The sequence below is a fragment of the Cervus elaphus genome, chromosome 5 (assembly GCF_910594005.1).
Source record: "Cervus elaphus chromosome 5, mCerEla1.1, whole genome shotgun sequence".
Lineage (NCBI taxonomy): Eukaryota > Metazoa > Chordata > Mammalia > Artiodactyla > Cervidae > Cervus > Cervus elaphus.
The window spans coordinates 120,921,048-120,940,417 of record NC_057819.1 but is presented as its reverse complement, the minus strand read 5'-3'; the positions used below and the strand labels follow the sequence as shown (position 1 = coordinate 120,940,417).

At 39.1% G+C, this 19,370-nt stretch overlaps 1 protein-coding gene across 1 annotated transcript in view; it reads left to right on the top strand.

The window, feature by feature from the left end:
• The first annotated feature begins 926 nt into the window (after positions 1-926).
• The window catches only part of SMURF2 (SMAD specific E3 ubiquitin protein ligase 2), a 114,373-nt gene continuing 95,929 nt past the window's right edge, over positions 927-19,370 (top strand). The window contains exon 1 of the mRNA XM_043905062.1: positions 927-1,518. Coding sequence (XP_043760997.1) covers positions 1,467-1,518 — 52 coding nt within the window. The 5' untranslated portion in view covers positions 927-1,466. The remainder of the gene's footprint in view (positions 1,519-19,370) is intronic.

Genomic DNA, 19,370 nt, shown 5'->3' with positions numbered 1-19,370 from the left:
CAAAAAATCCTCCATGTATACTTTTGCATGCATACATACAACTTTTTATTCTGCTTTTAAACTTTGATTATTTGTAAACTCTTCCATATTATATGATCTTCATAATTGTCACTTAAATGCGGGCATTAAAACCCATTGATGTAATGAAATTCGCCATTAGGCTGTCAGCTCGTCTCCCTTTTGTTATTAACCGAATTTTGCAAGAACATCTTCTGTACTATTATACCAAGAATAAATTCCTGAGTGCAATTACAGGGTCAAAGGGTAAGGTACATTTATTTTTATTTCATTTTCTATTTTTTTCCTTCTGAGATAACAAAATACAGTACTGTATGAAGAGCTTTCATACATTGCTCTCGAAGGCTTATCTTTTTAATTATCCTTTAAAGCATTATCATCCGCCTATCCCTGCGCTACAGTTGAAAAAAGAGCCCAAGCAGGCTGGTAACCTGATCTCGTTCACCAGGTGAGTCCTGGATGGAGGCGGCAACTACGATACCAGGAGCAAAACACCCTTGGGGATTTGCGGGAACCCTCGGTGTGGGAAGAGCGTCTCCTGCCTCACCCTAGCCGAGGCTCAATCCGGACCGCAGCAGGTTCGGTTCTAACCGCTGGCCCCTGCCTCTCAGAGAAGCGCCCTGCACGCGGTGGGCGTCTAATAAAGGCAGCCTGTATTGCGCGGACAAAAGCTCTCCCTTAAGCGGGCTGAACTCCAGGCCCTCCTGGCACCACAGAGCTCGGCGCCGCCACCCAGATCCTTTGCCCGCTCCTTCCTCAAGTTCTGCGTGGGACAGCAGGGGACACCAGCCCGGACCGCCGCGCCCAGGCCGAAGCCAGGCCTGGCGCCTCCGCCCCCCCTGGTGCTCCGCGCGCGGCCGCCCAGGCCCCGCCTAAGGGCCCCGCCCCGCCGCGTCGGCCCCGCCCCGTCTCCACCCCGCCCCCCGGAGCCGCTGAGTGGCGGCGGCGGCCCCAAGACCGGGTTTCCTCAGACAAGAGGGCGGGTGGAGGAGGAAGCGGCCGAGCCCAGAATCCTGCTCCGGCGCCGCCGAGCACCGCCCGCCTCAACCGCCCGGCCCCGTCGGCTCCTGGGCCTCACCGAGCCGAGAAGAGGGAAAGGCAGAGGCGGCTGCGTGGAGGCGGCGGGGACGCGGGCGGAGGCGGCGCGGCCGGCCGCGGCTGCCGCTTTGTTGTGCGGCCCGGGCCAAGGAAAGAGAAGTGGGAGGAGGGGGGAGTTCGGCGTCCCGCTCCCTCCGCGGCTCATGGCGACGACGCTCGGCACATCCGGGACCCTCCGGCCGTGGCGGCCGCGGCGCCGGCTGCTCGGGCCCCAGCCCCGGCCGCTGTGGTGACTGCGCCGCGCCTCGCCGTCGCCCTCGCCCCGCCCGCCGCCCGCCGGCCCCGGGCCCCGCGCCCCGCGCCGCGGCCGCAGCCCCGCCGCCGCCGCCGCCGCCCCCGCCGCCGGGGACATGTCTAACCCCGGGGGCCGGAGGAACGGGCCCGTCAAGCTGCGCCTGACAGGTGAGGGGGTTGGGCGGGCGGCGGGAGCCAGGCCCGGGCGGCCGCGGGGTGGGCGAGCCGGCGGGGGGTGCCTGTGGCCTTGAGAAGGGCCAGGGTCGCGATCAATGGTGAGTGGGAGGTCGGGGACGTGGGAAGGCCTAGTTCAGGGAGAGTAATTGCAAAACCGCTCTCCCTCGTTGGGAAATTCTTAGAAAAGCCAAGCGTGACTCGGGGGTCTTTTGTTGTTGGGGGGGGGGTCCCCCGGTTGGAATTCCGGGCGGATTTGAGGTCCAGAAGCCTTGGCCGACGACTTTCTCCCGGGGCGTCGGGGAGCAGCCCTTGGGCTGCTGCCCAGGTGGGGTCGTGGAGGGGATGAGGAGCTCCTGTGGCGGGGATTATTGAATCCGGCTGCTGACTGCGCGCAGTAAACACTCCTTAAAGATGGAGCGCTTAACGGGAGGGTGTGTGTGTGTGTGTGTGTTCCCCGGTTGTTAACTTGTTCGCCCACTTATGCCCGCGTGCAAAACCTTCCCTCTCGGCTGCCAGGCGCAGCAGCCGGTGCCACACACCTGAAACGCACGACTTTGGAGGGAAGGAGACCGAGGTTGACTTTTCCGGTGTGTCTGCCTGATCCGACGACTCGGGCTCATTGTACCCTCTGTGTTTTGGAAGTGTTTGATTGTAGGGTTAGTATGTTTGGGGTTGTTCCTTGTAGGCCGCAGAACTTGTGTCTCACTTTTAACTCTAGACCTGCTTTAAAAATACACTTTTTTTGAGTCCCTTTCTAAGTTTGTGCTCAGACGGACTTTGAAGCAAAGTTTTTCTCTCTTCCCACTCTCCTCCCCTTCCTTTTTCTAAATGGAAAAGAATGTCTGGAGGGGTTGCTGGATAGCAGGCTTTTCTTACAAAGTGTTTATGATCCCCAGTGTGTTAGATCTTTGTTACAGGTACGTTTTTGATATTCTTACATGGTCGTGTTACCCCATTTTAGGGAAAAATTATTTGGAGTTTGAAACGTGTAAATGAAACCATTGTAGTAATTCTGGCTTCATTATTCTCTATTAATAAATTATGCACGTTGATATTCGGATTGTGATGAGAAAGATGACTTTCCTTAGAGAATCTGTGTGTGTGTGTGTGTGGGTGCGCGTGTAAGAATAAACTGTAATTATGTTTGTCTCCACTAGACTTTGAGATTTATATGGACTAATTTTGTAATTGAATGCTTGTATGTCACATCCCAGTCCACTGGCTGAACTTTCGAGATAAAAACTTGCAGTGAATTAGGTATTCGAGAATTTAGCCTGACTGTATGTTGGCTGTAATTTTTAAAATATATTACTTTCATGACAGTTTTACTCTATCTAGGGAATATTGCAAAGAATCATTAGCTGAGTGGTTCTTAATGGAAAACGTGGATTGGGGGATGCCTGTCTGCCCTACTTCCCCCCATTCAGTTTCCTTATTTTCTTATGAATCAATGGAAACCTTTATAAGGGATCTCTGTTGTTTTAGTTTATCTACTGCTGTTCCTCTCTGGAGTCAGTCCTGTGTCAGTGGTCATGGAAAGAACCTGTGATTCCAGGTGTGCAAAAGGCATCAGAAATAGGCTGGTGGGCTACTTAATTCCTTCTAGGTTATATACACGATGGGAACATGAGGGAGAAAACAGGGCTTTTGACTTTCTGCAGATAAAATGAATTTGAGGTTTTTCGTGTGATTCAGTAGATCTTAAAATGTTTTATCTGTGGTTTTCTTACTGCATATGATACATTATAAAAATTCATGAGTAAAGTTAGGAGAAAAGATTACACTTATTTTTTGGAGGGATAGGGAATACTGGGTTAAATCTATAGAGTAGTTTTGTATTTTTAGATTTTTCTGAGGAATTTTAAATACACTTTGTCCCCTTAATTGTAAAAACAGTTTTAGATACTCTCGGTTTCTTAAAACCATTGGGAATTTGTCTCTGTCATATTTTAAGAGAAGACTATTTAAATATTAAAAACTTCGCTCTCTTCCTTTTGGTTACAAATGGTAGAGTCCCTTCTGTTTTGCCAGGAAGGTTAATACGTATTTTTTCATTTTTGTCCACTTACAAATTAGATGGTATAGATTTTAACAAATAGATTTTAAGAGCTGGATTCAATTAGCAGCTTTTTAGGACATAAACATTAAAGAGTTAGATGGAAAAGATTGTTTTGACTGACTGGATAAATGACAGGGCTGTGTTTGATGTGCGTCCAGGAATTGGTCTGGAGCTGGTGCCCAAGTTTTCAGTCCATCTTGAGAAGCCAAATAAAATATTTAACCTAGGCCTCATTTTGTTTAAAAAAAAAAAAAAAGGTTGATTCTTTGTTAAGACCTTAAGAAATGTTTGGCATACCTTTAGACTAAGTGTTTAACAGTTCATTTAGATCTGGGTTCCATAATAGGGGAAAATTACTTAAAAAAAAAAGGAGGGGGGGAGCAAATCCCATAGTGAATGTTTATTTGGATTACAGTATACTTGAACTGTAAGATGATGTAAAATAATTGTTCTTTGCTTCAAGTTAATACCATATTAGTATTTTAACTTTATAGACTGTCTTTGATTCCAGGGTGCTTCATGAATTGTAGTTACTCAGTTCTGTCCTTCACGTAGAGCTGCTCCTTTACTGAAAGATGTAAACAGCTTTTGCGTGGTGTTTGTCACAGACACACACACACACACACCCCTCCCCCCATATATACATTCTCACACGTACACACAAACTGAAGGAAAAAGGAAAAATATTTGAACCATGAGATCTCTGCACACAACAGATATTAGACTTTTCCACGTGTTATTCCTAAGACTACAGTCAACTAGCAAACTGATATTTGTTGATGCGAAGAAGGCAGTACTAGTTTAATACGAAATTTGAAATTCCTCAGGTCATTGATGGCTAAGATCTGATTTGGTCCATCAAACTACTACTTTTTTTTTTTGTGACACATTAACACTTGATCATTAAAATGGGCTATATTGTAAAGCTATCAATTTCAGCTAGTATTTGTACAGAAAATTAATTATAAAATGTAAGTTTTTATACATTAGACTTATGCATAGGCTTTTCTTATGACGGTTTGGATAGAAGATATTCTTTGAGGTAAAAAATTGAGGGTAATTTTTTATATTATTACTGTTTTGGAAAACCAAAGGCTGGAAAAAGCAGTTTACTATAGTTTCTAATATTTAAAATTCTTAGATATGGAGAAATAACAGGTTACTTCTCCAAAACATTTATTGCAGACCTGTTCGTAATTTAAATGTTTTTGTACACTGTTCCTTGTTATTAATTTATAAAATCCTAAGCAGTAATGTGGTTAACCTTGTCTATAGCTAAAGCAAAATTAACTTTTTTTTTCTTCATTTATTTTTATTAGTTGGAGGCTAATTACTTTACAATATTGTAGTGGTTTTTGTCATACATTGACATGAATCAGCCATGGATTTACATGTATTCCCCATCCCGATCCCCCCTCCCACCTCCCTCTCCACCCGATTCCTCTGGGTCTTCCCAGTGCACCAGGCACGAGCACTTGTCTCATGCATCCAGCTTGGGCTGGTGATCTGTTTCACCCTAGATAATATACATGTTTCGATGCTGTTCTCTCGAAACATCCCACCCTCGCCTTCTCCCATAGAGTCCAAAATTCTGTTATGTACATCTGTGTCTCTTTTTCTGTTTTGCATATAGGGTTATCGTTACCATCTTTCTAAATTCCATATATATGCATTAGTATACTGTATTGGTCTTTATCTTTCTGGCTTACTTCACATAATGGGCTCCAGTTTCATCCATCTCATTAGAACTGATTCAATTGAATTCTTTCTAATGGCTGAGTAATATTCCATGGTGTATATGTACCACAGCTTCCTTATCCATTCGTCTGCTGATGGGCATCTAGGTTGCTTCCATGTCCTGGCTATTATAAACAGTGCTGTGATGAACATTGGGGCGCACGTGTCTCTTTCAGATCTGGTTTCCTCGGTGTGTATGCCCAGAAGTGGTATTGCTGGGTCATATGGCAGTTCTAATTCCAGTTTTTTAAGAAATCTCCACACTGTTCTCCATAGCGGCTGTACTAGTTTGCATTCCCACCAACAGTGTAAGAGGGTTCCCTTTTCTCCACACCCTCTCCAGCAAAATTAACTTTTAAAAAGTCTCATTTCACATATGCTGGTATCTTAGTATTGTCTTATTGCATACTTTGTTGATTCAAAAATTTTAAAAATTACAACTTGATTCCCATAGTTTTCTAAGTGGGAATGTGCCTGTACACCATAATGATTTGTTCTATGGGTGTTAGTAATTTGAATGTCCCCAATTCATTTTTTTTTTCCCCCTTGGTGTCTGAGGATGAAGCCAGTGTGACTTAGCTCATTCCTTTTCTCTTAAGTTTATCTCTTCTAGTCTAACCTTCAGGCAGGGACTGAAACTGCCTTGGTGCTTAATGTAGTTTGGTTTTCATTGGTGACTAAAGTGTGGATGTGTGTGTGTGTGTATTTAAACATGGATTCTGCTTTTTGCTTATTGGTTGAACTGTAACTATCACAACATACCGACATTTATTTAGCATATAATTTAGCATATTTAGTATATGCTAAATAGCATATTAGCTCCATTTTCAAGGTAAATGAAAGTCCATGCTTTAGCCCTGCAAGGTCTTTATTTTAGCCATTTTTGGTATCTTCCAACATTTTGAAGGCTTTCAGAGATGTACTATGCCTTTCTCTTCGAATAGTCTGTCCTTAACAGAACTCAATGTTTTATTTATGATTCTGTGCCAGGTGGCTCAGTGGTAAAGAATCCACCTGCCATGCAGGAGATATGGGTTCAATCCCTGGGTCGGGACAATCCCCTGGAGGAGGGAAATGGCAACCAATTCCAGTATTCTTGCCTGGGAAATCCCATCGACAGAGGATCCTGGCGGGCTACAGTCCATGGAGTTGCAAAAGAGTCAGACATGACTTAGCAATGGAACAGTAACAGCGATCATTATGAATATGTTATTGTGCTGTTGTGATGTGTAGTATGAGGATGTCATCATAGTGTGTGGGGAGAACTGTTTGATTCTGGCTGTATGTTGTTAAACATGTTAAGCATGTTTAACCCTGTTCTTATAGCTTTTTCTCTTTGCTCTCATTTTTGTTTATTGGTATTTTGTTTGTTTTAAGAATGCTAAACCTTTGAAATATATTGTTGTAATCAGCATTGTTATGTGTTTCTATATAAGGGACATGTATTGAATGCTTATTAAGCGCCACATACCATATTAAGTTTACATCTATTATTACTTTTAATTCTCATACTACAAGAGGTAGGAGAAACTTGGAGAGGTTAAGTACATGTCAGAGCCCAAGTTGTCTGTTACAAACTTCTAAGATCTTGTGTAGAAAATAAAACCGTTTCATTTATTTTGACTTACCCTTGTCCCTCGAAATCCTTGCTCATCTTTTAAGGCTCAACTCAAGGTACCCTTATCCGTAAATTTCTCCTTGACCGGTGTTGACCTTTCCTCTGTGACTAAGAGTCTTCCTCTAGCATCAGACCTAACTCACAGAAGGCAGTGAGTTGTCTCAAGTGATCTATGCTTAGTGAGTGTTGTTAATGCTGTAAACTCATATGAAGGCAGAATCCTGTTTCAACATGGATTGAGAGCTTTCTGGCATTTTATTTTGAACGAATGCTGGAGACATAGAAGTAATTCTGTGTATTTTTACATGTGTTCTTTGGCCAGTTCACTGGGTGTGAGTGGCAAGAGATGAGGCTGTCGATAGGACCAACCCATTTTAGGACCTTGTTATATAGAAATTTTGCCAAGAAGTTTGATTTTTTTAATTTTTTACAGTGGTGGGAACCATTGAAGGATTTTAAGCTTTGATATATTCGATGTTTAGAAACTTTAATCTTCAGGCAATATGGATGGACTGGAATGGAAACTGTGAAGACTGATTTTAGGATAACCAGTTAAGAGAATGCTATACAATCACCGTTGTTCATGTTTTTTTCTTGTTTTAACTTTTATTTCTAAATTTTGTTTCTATAGATAGTTGCTGTAAACATCTTGGTGTAGATAAATTTTTTTTAAGGGTTGTTTTCTTAGAATATTTCCATAGAGTGCTATTGGATTAAAGGGTGTGGATCTTTTTAGGTTCTTGATGAATTTTTTTCCTAAGGCTATTTCCTAAAAGAATTGTGCCTGTTTAGAGCAGCATTGAATAAATATATCCCTCTTAATATTCTTTTACAAGAATTGGCTCTTGTTTTTTTTAAATGTTTGCTAAGTTCATGGCAAAGAGTATTTAACAGTTTCTTGTGAAGTTGAGTATTTTCCTGTCAACTAATTATTTCTCTTTGTTGACTTGTTTGGTCTTGTCCTAGATATCGGTTAGGCTCTTTGTGTTTTTCTTGGGTGATCTGCTTGAGAAGTAGAAAAGGTATTAATCTGTTGTCATACTTGTTACAGACATTTTCCCTAGTCTGTTATTTGACTTAATTTTGATCATTTTTGGAATAAAAGTGATTTTGAATAAATTTGTTACTTAAGGAATCAAATTTGTCCAACTTTCCCTTTGTTTTTTCTGTCTTTTATACTTAGGGAAGCCCTTTTCTTCAAGAGGCTTAGTAAATATTAAGTACGTTTTATTTTAGTGTTTTTAAAAATGATTTAGGAAGATATTGCCGCCCCCAAATTGCTATTCAGTCATTTCATCATTATTTGTTAACCAGTTCTTCCTTTCCATAGTGATGTGATTACCTTTTTGTTATGTTAATACGTTAGTTACAATAGGTGAGCTCTTGTTCAGTGCCATACTCTTTTCATTATTATAAGCTTATAATTTAGTTTAATATTCTCATTGTACCAGAAAAATATTTTTGCTCTTTTTATTTGCTCTTCCAAGTTAACTCCAATTAAATGGTTAAATTTAAAAACAAATTCATTGATTGTAATTAGAATCCATTAATTTGGGAAAAGGAGGCATTTAAATGTATTTCATTTTTCCACCTAGAAACTTGCAGTGTTTTTATGTTTATTTGAACTTTTGTTTATATTGCTTAGACTAGCTTAATAGTTTTCTTCCTATGTTTTAATGTAATTCCAGCTAATCTATATTTGTGGCATATTCATTGTATTTCCTAACCTTAGTTATTGGTTTGTATTTAGGATTGTAGTCATATCTATTTTTGCTTGATTAGAGTGACTTTGCTGAACACTGAGCCTACTAATATTTCACTAGTGCTAGTTTTCCAGATATCAGTATTTGGCATTAAAAAAAATATTTAATTGGTTGTACCAGGTCTTGGTTGTAACATGTGGTATCTAGTTCCCTGACCAAGGATCAAACACGGACCCCCTGCATTGGGAGCATGGAATCTTAGCCCCTGGACCACTAGGGAAATCCCGAGTATATGGCATTTTTTACAGTTGAGTGTTAACACTAAATTTTTTTTCTTTTCGTTTGGATTTTTGCACTAATATATAATGAATTGAACAAAGTGAAGAATTTTATATTAGTTATTTTAGAATCACTTCTAAAGGCATTGACTTTTAAAAATTGCATTTGATAAGAATTTAGAAATTTCAGCATGTGTCTTAAGTTTGGCAGTTTGGTCTGGTTTCTTATTAAAAATCCACAGCAGACATAAAACTTAGTTTTAAAATAAATGCTGATTTTAGGTAGGAATTCCTACATCGATGATTGCACAAATATCATTTCTTTCTTCCCCCAAAGTTTCCTCCTGCCCTTTCACAGCCAGTCTCCTACCATCCCCAGTCCTTGATAGCCGCTGCTTCCCTTTCTGTGGCTGTGGTTTCGCCTCTCCTCCAGTTTTGTGTGAATGGGACCAAACAGTCTGCAGTGTTCTGAGTCAGGCTTCTGTCACTTAGTGAGTGCTTTTGAGGTCCATCCAAGTTGTGTATCAGTTGTTTGTTCCTTTTATTCCAGAAGAATTTTGCATTGTGCACACATACCCCATTTTATTTCAGTTCAGTCACTCAGTCGTGTCCGACTCTTTGTGACCCCATGAACCGCAGCACGCCAGGCCTCCCTGTCCATCACCATCTCCCGGAATCCACCCAAACCCATGTCCATCGAGTTGATGATGCCATCCAACCATCTCATCCTCTGTCGTCCCCTTCTCCTCTTGCCCTCAATCTTTCCCAGCATCAGGGTCTTTTCCAGTGAGTCAGCTCTTCGCATCAGGTGGCCAAAGTATTGGAGTTTCAGCTTCAACATCAGTCCTTCCAACGAACATATGCATTCACAAATATCTAGACATCGGTTTCCAGTTTTTTGCCATCATAAGTAAAGCCATCATAAAGGAAATTTGGGTACACCTCTCTTTCTGATCATGTTTTTATTTCTCTTGGGTAAATATTTAGGATTGTTGGATCATATGGTAGGTATGTATTTAACTTAAACATCAAACTGCTAAACTGTTTTTTAAAGTTGTACCATTTTTGTTTTTCTATCAGAAACGTCTGAGAGTTCCAGTTGCTCCCAACCCTAGCCAGAACTTTAGCACTTGCTGTTGTCAGTCTTTGATTTTAGCCATTCTAATTGATGTGTAGAGATAACTTAAGTATAGTTTTAGTTTTAATTCCTTTACTGACCTACAGTGTTAGGCATCTTTTAATAGATTTATTTGTCATCTGTGTATCTTTGGTGAATATCTTTTCAAATCTTTTGCTCGTAGTTTTAAAATTGGATTGTTTCTTATTGAGTTTTGAGAATTCTTTTTGTATTCTGGATACAGGTTCTTTATCAGATAAGTGTTTTGCAGATATTTTCTCCTAATATGTATGTGGCTTTTTCCTCCCCTTAATAGTGTCTCAAAGAGCAGAAGTTTTGAATTTTGAATAAGCCCTATTCATCAGTTTTTTTCTTTATGGTTCATGCTTTTTATGTTGAATATAAGAAATCTTTTCCTAATCCACAGTTCTAAAGATTTTCTGTGTTTTCTTCTGCTATATTTATATTAGCTCTTACATTTTGGTCTGTTGCTGCTGCTAAGTCACTTCAGTTGTGTCCAACTCTGTGTGACCCCATAGGCGGCAGCCCACCAGGCTCCCCCGTCCCTGGGATTCTCCAGGCAAGAACACTGGAGTGGGTTGCCATTTCCTTCTCCAATGCATGAAAGTGAAAAGGGAAGGTGAAGTCGCTCAGTCGTGTCCGACTCCTAGCAACCTGATGGACTGCAGCCTACCAGGCTCCTCTGTTCGTGGGATTTTCCAGGCAAGAGTACTGGAGTGGGTTGCCATTGCCTTCTCCCTACATTTTGGTCTAGGACCTTCCTAAAGTTCATTTTTTAATTTGCTGTAATAAGTAAGGGTCAAGTTCTTTTTCTTTTTTCTCATGGATAGCCGATTTTCCTCACACCAGTTGTTAAAATGCTTTTGTTTCCTCCATTGAATTGTCTTGGCACCTTGGCTGAAAATCAGTTGACAACATATATGTTCTCTTCATGGACTCTGTTCTGTTCCTTTTATCTAGCATTCTTTTCTTTGTAAGTTTATTGTTTATAATTAACACTTTCTTATTACTGTAGCTTTAACATAAGTCTTCTGATTTCACACATTGATTAAACTTTTTGCAAACATCTTGAAAACAGTTTAATAAGCATAATTGAGTCTTCAATGTAGGATCCCATAATGATTTAGAATCTTGTAATGGTCTGGAGCCATTATTTCATTTATTTAGTCAACAAATACTTATCAGTTTCTTGACATGTGTCAGACATTAATTTTTTAAATTCTGTAATACCATGAATGGAAGTATTAAGAAATCAGAATAAACCTAGGTTAGGTTCACTGTTTTTCTTTTTAAAATTCTATTATGAATCTTTAAGAAGTTTATTATTTTTGTCTCTTACTGATGAAAGTAAATAACAATAAGCATGACTTAATAAAGTTTGCTATTTACAGCTCCCAGCCCCTTCAAATAATTTTTGGAAAAAGGTGGGATAAAAGATAAATATATCTAAAATGTGGCAATAGCAAAGAAAGGATATAATTATAATTGTTTTGTTAAATGTGAGTTGAATTACATTTTTTTAGAACTTTTATTCTATGAGCATTTTTCTGTAAGACAAAAGAAAAAAATTTTTATTGAGGTATAGTTGATTTGTCATGTTATGTTAATTTCTGCTCTACAGCAAAGTGATTCTGTTTTTTATATATATATTTGTGTGTGTGTATATATTCTTTTCTCCTCTGTTCTTTTCATTGTGGCTTGTCATATACAGAGTTATGACTGTGTTATACAGTTGGACCTTGTTGTTTATTCATTCAGTACATCTGCTAACTCCAACTTCCCACTCCTTCCCTCCCTCAGCCCCCTCCCCCCTGGCAACTGTGTGCCTGTTTCTGTTTGGTAGATTAGGTTCATTTGTGTCATATTTTAGATTCCACAAGTGAGTGATATGGTATTTGTCTTTACTGATAATCTCTAGGTCCATCCATGTGGCTGCAAATGGCATTATTTCATTCTATTTTAATGGCTGAGTTGTAGTCAATTGTATATATGTACCACATCTTCTTTATCCATTCATCTGTTGATAGACATTTAGATTATTTCCGTGTATTGACTACTGTGAAGAGCACTGCTATGAACATTGGAGTGAGTGTGTGTATCTTTTTGGATTAGGGTTGTAACTGGCTGTATGCCCAAGAAAATGGGATTGCTGGATCATATGGTAATTCTATAATTTTATTTATTTATTGGCTGTGCTGAGTTTTTAAAAGACTCAGTAGTTGTGGCACATGGGCTTAGTTGCTCTGTGGCATGTGGGATCTTCCCTGATCAAGGATCAAACCTGTGTCTCCTGCACTGGCAGGCGGATTCTTTAGTGCTGAGGTACCAGGGAAGCCCTCATGTGGTAATTTTATTTTTAGCCTTCTGGGGAAGCTTTGTACTGTTTTCCATAGTGACTGTACCAATTCACATTCCTACAAGTGGCGTAGGAGGATTCTCTCTTCTCCACATCCTCTCCAGCATTTATTTGTAAAGTTTTTAATGATGACCATTCTGACTGTTATGAGGGTGGTATCTCATTGTAGTTTTGATTTGCATTTATCTAATAATTAGCGATGTTAAGCATCTTTTCATGTGCCTCTTGGCCATCTGAATATGGAAGAAAATTTTGTTGAAATCTGAGCAGAGTTTTTAATTTGACCACAGTGTATTCCTGGAAACTGTCATAAAGCAGACATCTACAACATGGACCTATTTACTGTTATTGTTGGAGGCAGTTGGGATGTTGTGCAAAGTATAGAGCTTGGAGCTAGGAAATTTGGGTTCAGATCTTAGTTACGCCACTGATAAACTTTGTATCTCTGAGCAAATCACTTATTCTCTTGGTGCCTATGCTTTTTAGTTATAAATACACGTTTAAAATGACAGTGTTATTTATTTTAGGATCCTGCTAGATAAGAAAGAATGTATGTGAAAAATACTATTCAAGCTGTATTCAAGTATTATGTTAATGTATTTTGACATTTTAATGCAAATAGTGTGTTTTATTTTGTTTTTAATTAATTCTTGTTGGAGTATAGTTGATTTACAATGTTGTGTTACTTTCTGCTGTGCAGCAGAGTGAATCATTTATAGGTGTACATATATCCACTCTTCTTAAGATTCTTTTCCCATTTAGGTCATTACAGAGTATCGAGTAGAGTTTCCTGTGCTATACAGCAGGTTCTTACTGTTTATCTATTTTTTATATATACTGTGTGCAAAGATAGTGTTTTAAATAGTCATAACCAATTATATGCTGTTTTATAGGAGCAAGTACAACATTAAAGAAGTAGAGGAACTTTGGAGAATAATTTGAATGGCTTAGGGTTTTGGACATGGGAGAATTGGTTCCATCCATATCATCTTCAATAACTTTTTGAGGATACTTTCAAAAATTGCCTGTAGTTTCATCTCTTGCCAGTAGGTGGAGATATTTCTGCACAGGTAGATATCAACAGTGAGTAAAAGAAACTTGTAAAACTGAAACTCAAAGTTGTAAATAAGAGTTCTTAAAGAGAGTTGGAGAATTAGAAATTATCAAAGGTGATGCTGGCTTCTAGTGAAAATCCGTGCTTTAGGATAAACTTCCTTATATAAACTGCATGTTATTAATACATGTATAGGAAGAATGCGTGCATGTGTGCGAAGTCGCTTCCGCCGTGTTCCACTCTTTGCGACCCCGTGGACTAGAGCCCTCCAGGCTCGTCTGTCCTGGATTCTCTAGGCAAGATTACTGGAGTGGGTTGCCATGCCTTCCTCCAGGGGATCTTCTGACCCAGGGATCGAACCTGCGGCTCTTAACACCTCTTTCATTGGCAGGTGGGTTCTTTTCCACTGGCACCACCTGGGAGCCCCCCAAATTATTTTTGTTATATTAGAATTGCAAACATTGGTAGTTAATTCATTTTTTAATTTTTGTATGATCTTATGTCTTCAGGCTTTAACTTTTTCTTGTGAAGTAGAAAACTTATTGATTGGTTATTCAGAATCCTATGAAGTTAATTCTATAAATAAGGTTGAAAGAACTTTTTTAAAAATTGAGTTTTGTAAAGGAAGAATCATGAAAAAGATTTTTTAAAGTAAAATGGTATTTGATATATTCAAAATACCATGTCTGACACAGTACTTGATACATAGTGTATCGTCGGTAAATATTTGTGAATTCAAGAATGATGAAATTGAAAAAAACGCTTACATGGTTTAAGAGGACTTCATTTGAAACAAATAATAGTCTCTCTTTGTGATGTTATTACTGAATTAACTGATGTTTGTGCCTTAGTAAATTTTGACAATGTTAAGTTATAGAGGACTGAAGTACTCATTTAGGTTAGTATTTGACTTAATGAATAGTAATCTTTTACCATCCTCTGCAAAGTTTACTTCTCTACAAAGTGAAGATCAGTCTGATGTTCAATGCAAAAGATTTGTTTTTGCAGTGTCACCTAAGAAATTCACATATGTAACAAGTCAGTGTTAGGAAGATAATATTTTTTCAGAGCTCTATAGTTTTAACTTGTTTAACTTGTTCTCATTTGTTATCTAATTTAATTGCTATTCAGATCCTGACTATATAGATATTCTAAACCAGTGAAAGTGAAATATTTATCTGATGAAATTTTTTTTCTTGAATCTTACAAAGATAATAGTAATGGATTTTTTTGAGGAAACAATTGGTACAACTTTTTAGGTTCCATAGAGGTAAGGCTGGTTGTACCAAAGGTCTTTCATAATGAAATATGAATCCTTATACATTATAGTTTTTTATTTCCTGTATATGTGTATTTGTGTGTTAGTTGCTTAGTCGTGTCCAACTCTCTGAAACCCCATGGACTACATGTGACCTGCCAGGCTTCTCTGTCCATGGGATTCTCTAGGCAAGAATACTGGAGTGGGTTGCCTTTCCTTCTCCAGGGGGTCTTCCTGACCCAGGAATTGAACCTGGGTCTCCTGCATTGCAGGCAGATTCTTTACCATCTGAGCTATAGGGCAGTCCCTTCTATTTCTTAGTTTGAAATTTTTAAAATTTAGGTAGATATGAAAACTTAGGTAGTGAACTACTCTTTTTATTATTTTAAAATAGGTTGGTGATGTTATTTCAAGTTTTTCTGATTTCCAGTTTAGTTATCTTAAATCTTTTTTTCTCTAACTAGAGAGAGGACTTGGAATGGTGATGAAATATTTATGTATTCATTCCGTGATCATTTTTGAGAGTCTTACATGCACCTTACTTACCCTTAGGGGTAGGTTTTGGGATTTCAGGAAGAGTTTGGATCCTCATCTTGCTTTCAGGGAATCTGCAGTGTAAACAAGCAGAGACAAGACTTGATGGATGAAGTAACTGAACAGTCAATGCTAGAGTTAATGGTACATGCAATGAGGGTAAAATAAAAGAATGAAAGCCTGTGGCTATTTTTGAGGGAGTTCAAGGAAGCCTAATTTTTATATTCTAAAGTTGATTAGTTTTTTTATGTTTTCTTCCTTTCTCTTTATAAAAGAAAGGCACATCTCTTGACCATCCCAAATAATATCATCCTGGGTTAAGAGGCTTTCCAGGCCACCTAAGAGACAAGTCGGTATATTGATGAGGTTGTTGAGAAGGCAGTGACTCCAATGAGTGACACCTTTTCACAAGTCATATAGTTTCAACCACTTTAATTTAGGGACTTGATCAAGTTGCTAGTTGATCATTAAAAATTTTTTTCATAAAAATAAGCTTTCTTAGCACTTGAATTTATAAAAATGAGAAATTGAAATAAAATATTTTCAATAAACATTCATTGATAGACACATGAATGAATTAAAAATAAAACTTCATCTTATGAAATGATGCATTTCTGATTCTTTTCCTCATCTCCTCCCCCCCTTTTGAGTAAGTGTGTGTGTGTCAGTCTCTCAGTTGTGTCCGACTCTTGGTGACCCCATGGATGTAGCCCACCAGGCTACTCTGTCCAAGGAATTCTCCGGGCAAGAATACTGGAGTGGGTTGCCATTTTCTTCTCCAGGGGAACTTCCCGACCCAGGGATCAAACCTGGGTCTTCTGCATTGCAGACAGATTCTTGACCATCTGAGCCACCAGAAATAATTGGTTTGTTCTAATTAGGATGCAGGAAAGGTCTATACATTGTATTTGGTTGCGTGTCTAAAGTCCCTTTAAAGTATAGGGCATTGACCCCTGCTCACCTTTCTGTTTTGAATTTGCTTATTATAGAAACCAGGTCTGTTAAATACCTGCATCTGAGAACTCTGTATGGTTTGCTTCTAGCCTTGTTTCCCGTCATGCCTGTGTTCCATCATATGCCTGTATTCCATGTTCTGAATTCCTCTTCTTTTCCTGTTCTTCACATTTTCTCATATCTCCCAAATTTTGATGGTACTGTTTCCTGAGACACTATTACAATTACAATATTTCCATCCTAATCTAGTTGCTCTGCCCAGTCTACTAGGCTTTTAAGACAGCTGAAGCATTATCTCCTCTGAGAAGTCATCCCAGACTTTCCCAGTTTGAGTTAGGTGCCCCTCTCTAACAGGTAGGGTCCTAATAGAGACAGATAACATTCTCACAAAAGATGAAGGAGAATGTCCTTAAGAGATTACTTAGAATGAATGGGCAGGATTAAAGGAATCCAACTAGGAATGGTGCAGCACCTTGCGACTAGCAGTGATAGGAAGTTGCATCATCTTTGAGCAAGAAAGGGAAAGGGAGAGAGTAGTCATGGGAACCCAGAGAGACCCTTGCTGTTGCTTCTCATTTACTGAACCCACTTTGAAGGTGAAGGGTAAGCGAGGCCAGTTAATATAGTCCATAAATGTCAGCTTCCTAGGATACTATGTGCTAATTAAAGGATGGAGAATGATCTGAAGGAGCAAATAGAAATACACAGAACACCCTTATATTCCTAGAATACGTTAGCATACTCCATTGCATCATTTATTACATTGACTTAAAATTCATTGGTTGTATTGATGTTTTCCTTATAGCACTGTGAACTCCTCTCTGTAGTTATGAACTAGCTCTTACTCGTATTTGCCTACCCACAGTGCTTATTAGATATTTGGTAAGTTTAAAGAAAGCGATGAATAAAATACATAATTTAAAAGATCTGTTCTACATAGTGGTAATGTGTTGTTGATTCTTAGTTCAGAAGAGTAAGTCTATAATTTTTGCATTGTTTGGCAGTTTTGATGCTTCTGCAGTAATTGACTTACTCATTTTGATTGAAGAAAGGCCAGGGATTAATTTAGGCCATAATAGATAACTTCTGTATTTAGGATTATAACAGAAGACTGATTTGTCTGAGCTCAGTGGCATGGTAAGTGTATTTATGTACTTTCTTTTGCTATAGGAGAATTATGATGCAGGGAAAGAATCTGTAGAGGCTGTAAGACCATAAAATTATATTGATTTCAGGTAGACTATGCCTTACTTATTATTAGACTTTCTCTGGGTTATTACGTAGCTTTTTCAAGTCTCTTAAATGAAAGCTGGTCTCTATATAGAAAGCGCACCCTTGTTGCTAGCCAGATTCTTTCCCTCCCCCCAGTTAGTTGAACCAATTATCATCTATTTGCTGTAAAGGCTTGTTAGAATTGCTGCATAAAAAATTACTCCAAAACTTAAAGGCCTAAAACAAGCAGTAATTTTTTTCTCTCTCGTGATTTCTGTGGGTCACAAGTTTGGAAAGGGCTCTGTTGGGTGGTGTTGGTGCAGGGTCTGTCATGTATTTTATTCAGATGGTGGCTGGCTGGGCATTTATCTCTCTTCAGGTCATCTGCGAACCTTTCCATGTGGTTTTCAGTGTAACTGCTAACATGACTGGCTCAGGGTACCAGGAGGAATTGTCAGCAAAGAAGGCGGAAAGCTCCATCTTCTTTTCTGACTCAGCCTTAGAAAGTCCTTGTTGCGTTTTATTGGTTACAAGCAAGTTACTTACAAGCTCTGCTAGATTCAAGGGGAAAGAGCATTGACTGTATCTCTTGATGAAAAAAGTAGAAGAAAAGAATTTACAGTCATTTAAAAAGTTATTGTAGGTGACAGTGGTGGCAACCTTTGCTGCTGCTACTTTTGGTTTTTGGATTGGACTCCATGCTCTTTGGTATCCTCAGTTCAGTTCAGTCGCTCAGTCGTGTCCGACTCTTTGTGACCCCATGAATCGCAGCGTGCCAGGCCTCCCTGTCCATCACCAACTCCCGGAGTTTACTCAAACTCATGTCTATCGAGTCGGTGATGCCATCCAGCCATCTCATCCTCTGTCGTCCCCTTCTCCTCCTGCCCCCAATCCCTCCCAGCATCAGGGTTTTTTCCAATGAGTCAACTCTTCGCATGAGGCGGCCAAAGTATTGGAGTTTCAGCTTCAGCATCAGTCCTTCCAGTGAATATCCAGGACTGATCTTCAGGATGGACTGGTTGGATCTCCTTGCAGTCCAAGGGACTCTCAAGAGTCTTCTCCAACACCACAGTTTGAAAAGCATCAATTTTTCGGCGCTCAGCTTTCTTCACAGTCCAACTCTCACATCCATACATGTCTGCTGGAAAAACCATAGCCTTGACTAGATCTGATACTATTTTCCAGCATTTATAATTGATTTATGTTCTGCCTTTGAAGTTTCCAGGAATTTTATTACAGAGAACTTAACAAATGGCATAGAAATTTTCAACAATTTCTAAAAGAGCTAATGATAATTTGCTATGGTAATTTGTTATTAATATCCAAAGGTAAAATTTCTATAAAGGATGCAGATACTCAATGGAAACAGAAGCAGACTGGTGAGAAGAAAGAAGGCAGGCACTACTTGAATAAAATAAATTTATGAAAATATGTGAATTAAATTATTTAATTCTCTGGAATGAGTTTTATATTGAAAAAATATTGTAATTCAGGACTAATAATCAAAGAGTTTTAGTGCTCCCTCATCAGGTCTGCATTGTTTTTCTTTAAACCTTTTATAATCAGTTCTCCATGGAGCAGTTTCATTAAAAAAAATGTAAATTGGATTATTTTACTCTCCTGCTTAAACATTCCAGTGGTTTTCCATTATGCATTGAATGAAATAGACGTTATTTTGCACAAGATCCTGTATAATCTGGCCCTGTCTCTCCTTGGCTCATTATGCTTTAGTGACTTTGTGTTTTGATTTCTTGAAAAGACCAATCTCTTTCCCACCTGAAGCAAACCCCCCCTTTTTTTTTTAGTAATCTTCTTTCTCTAGTTACTTATGATTTTTTTCTGTCAGTTTATTATTTCAGAGAGATTCTAAATACTGTCTAAAGTAATTTCTAAAAAAAACAAACAAAAAAAAAGTAATTTCTACCTTCATTATTCTCTATCA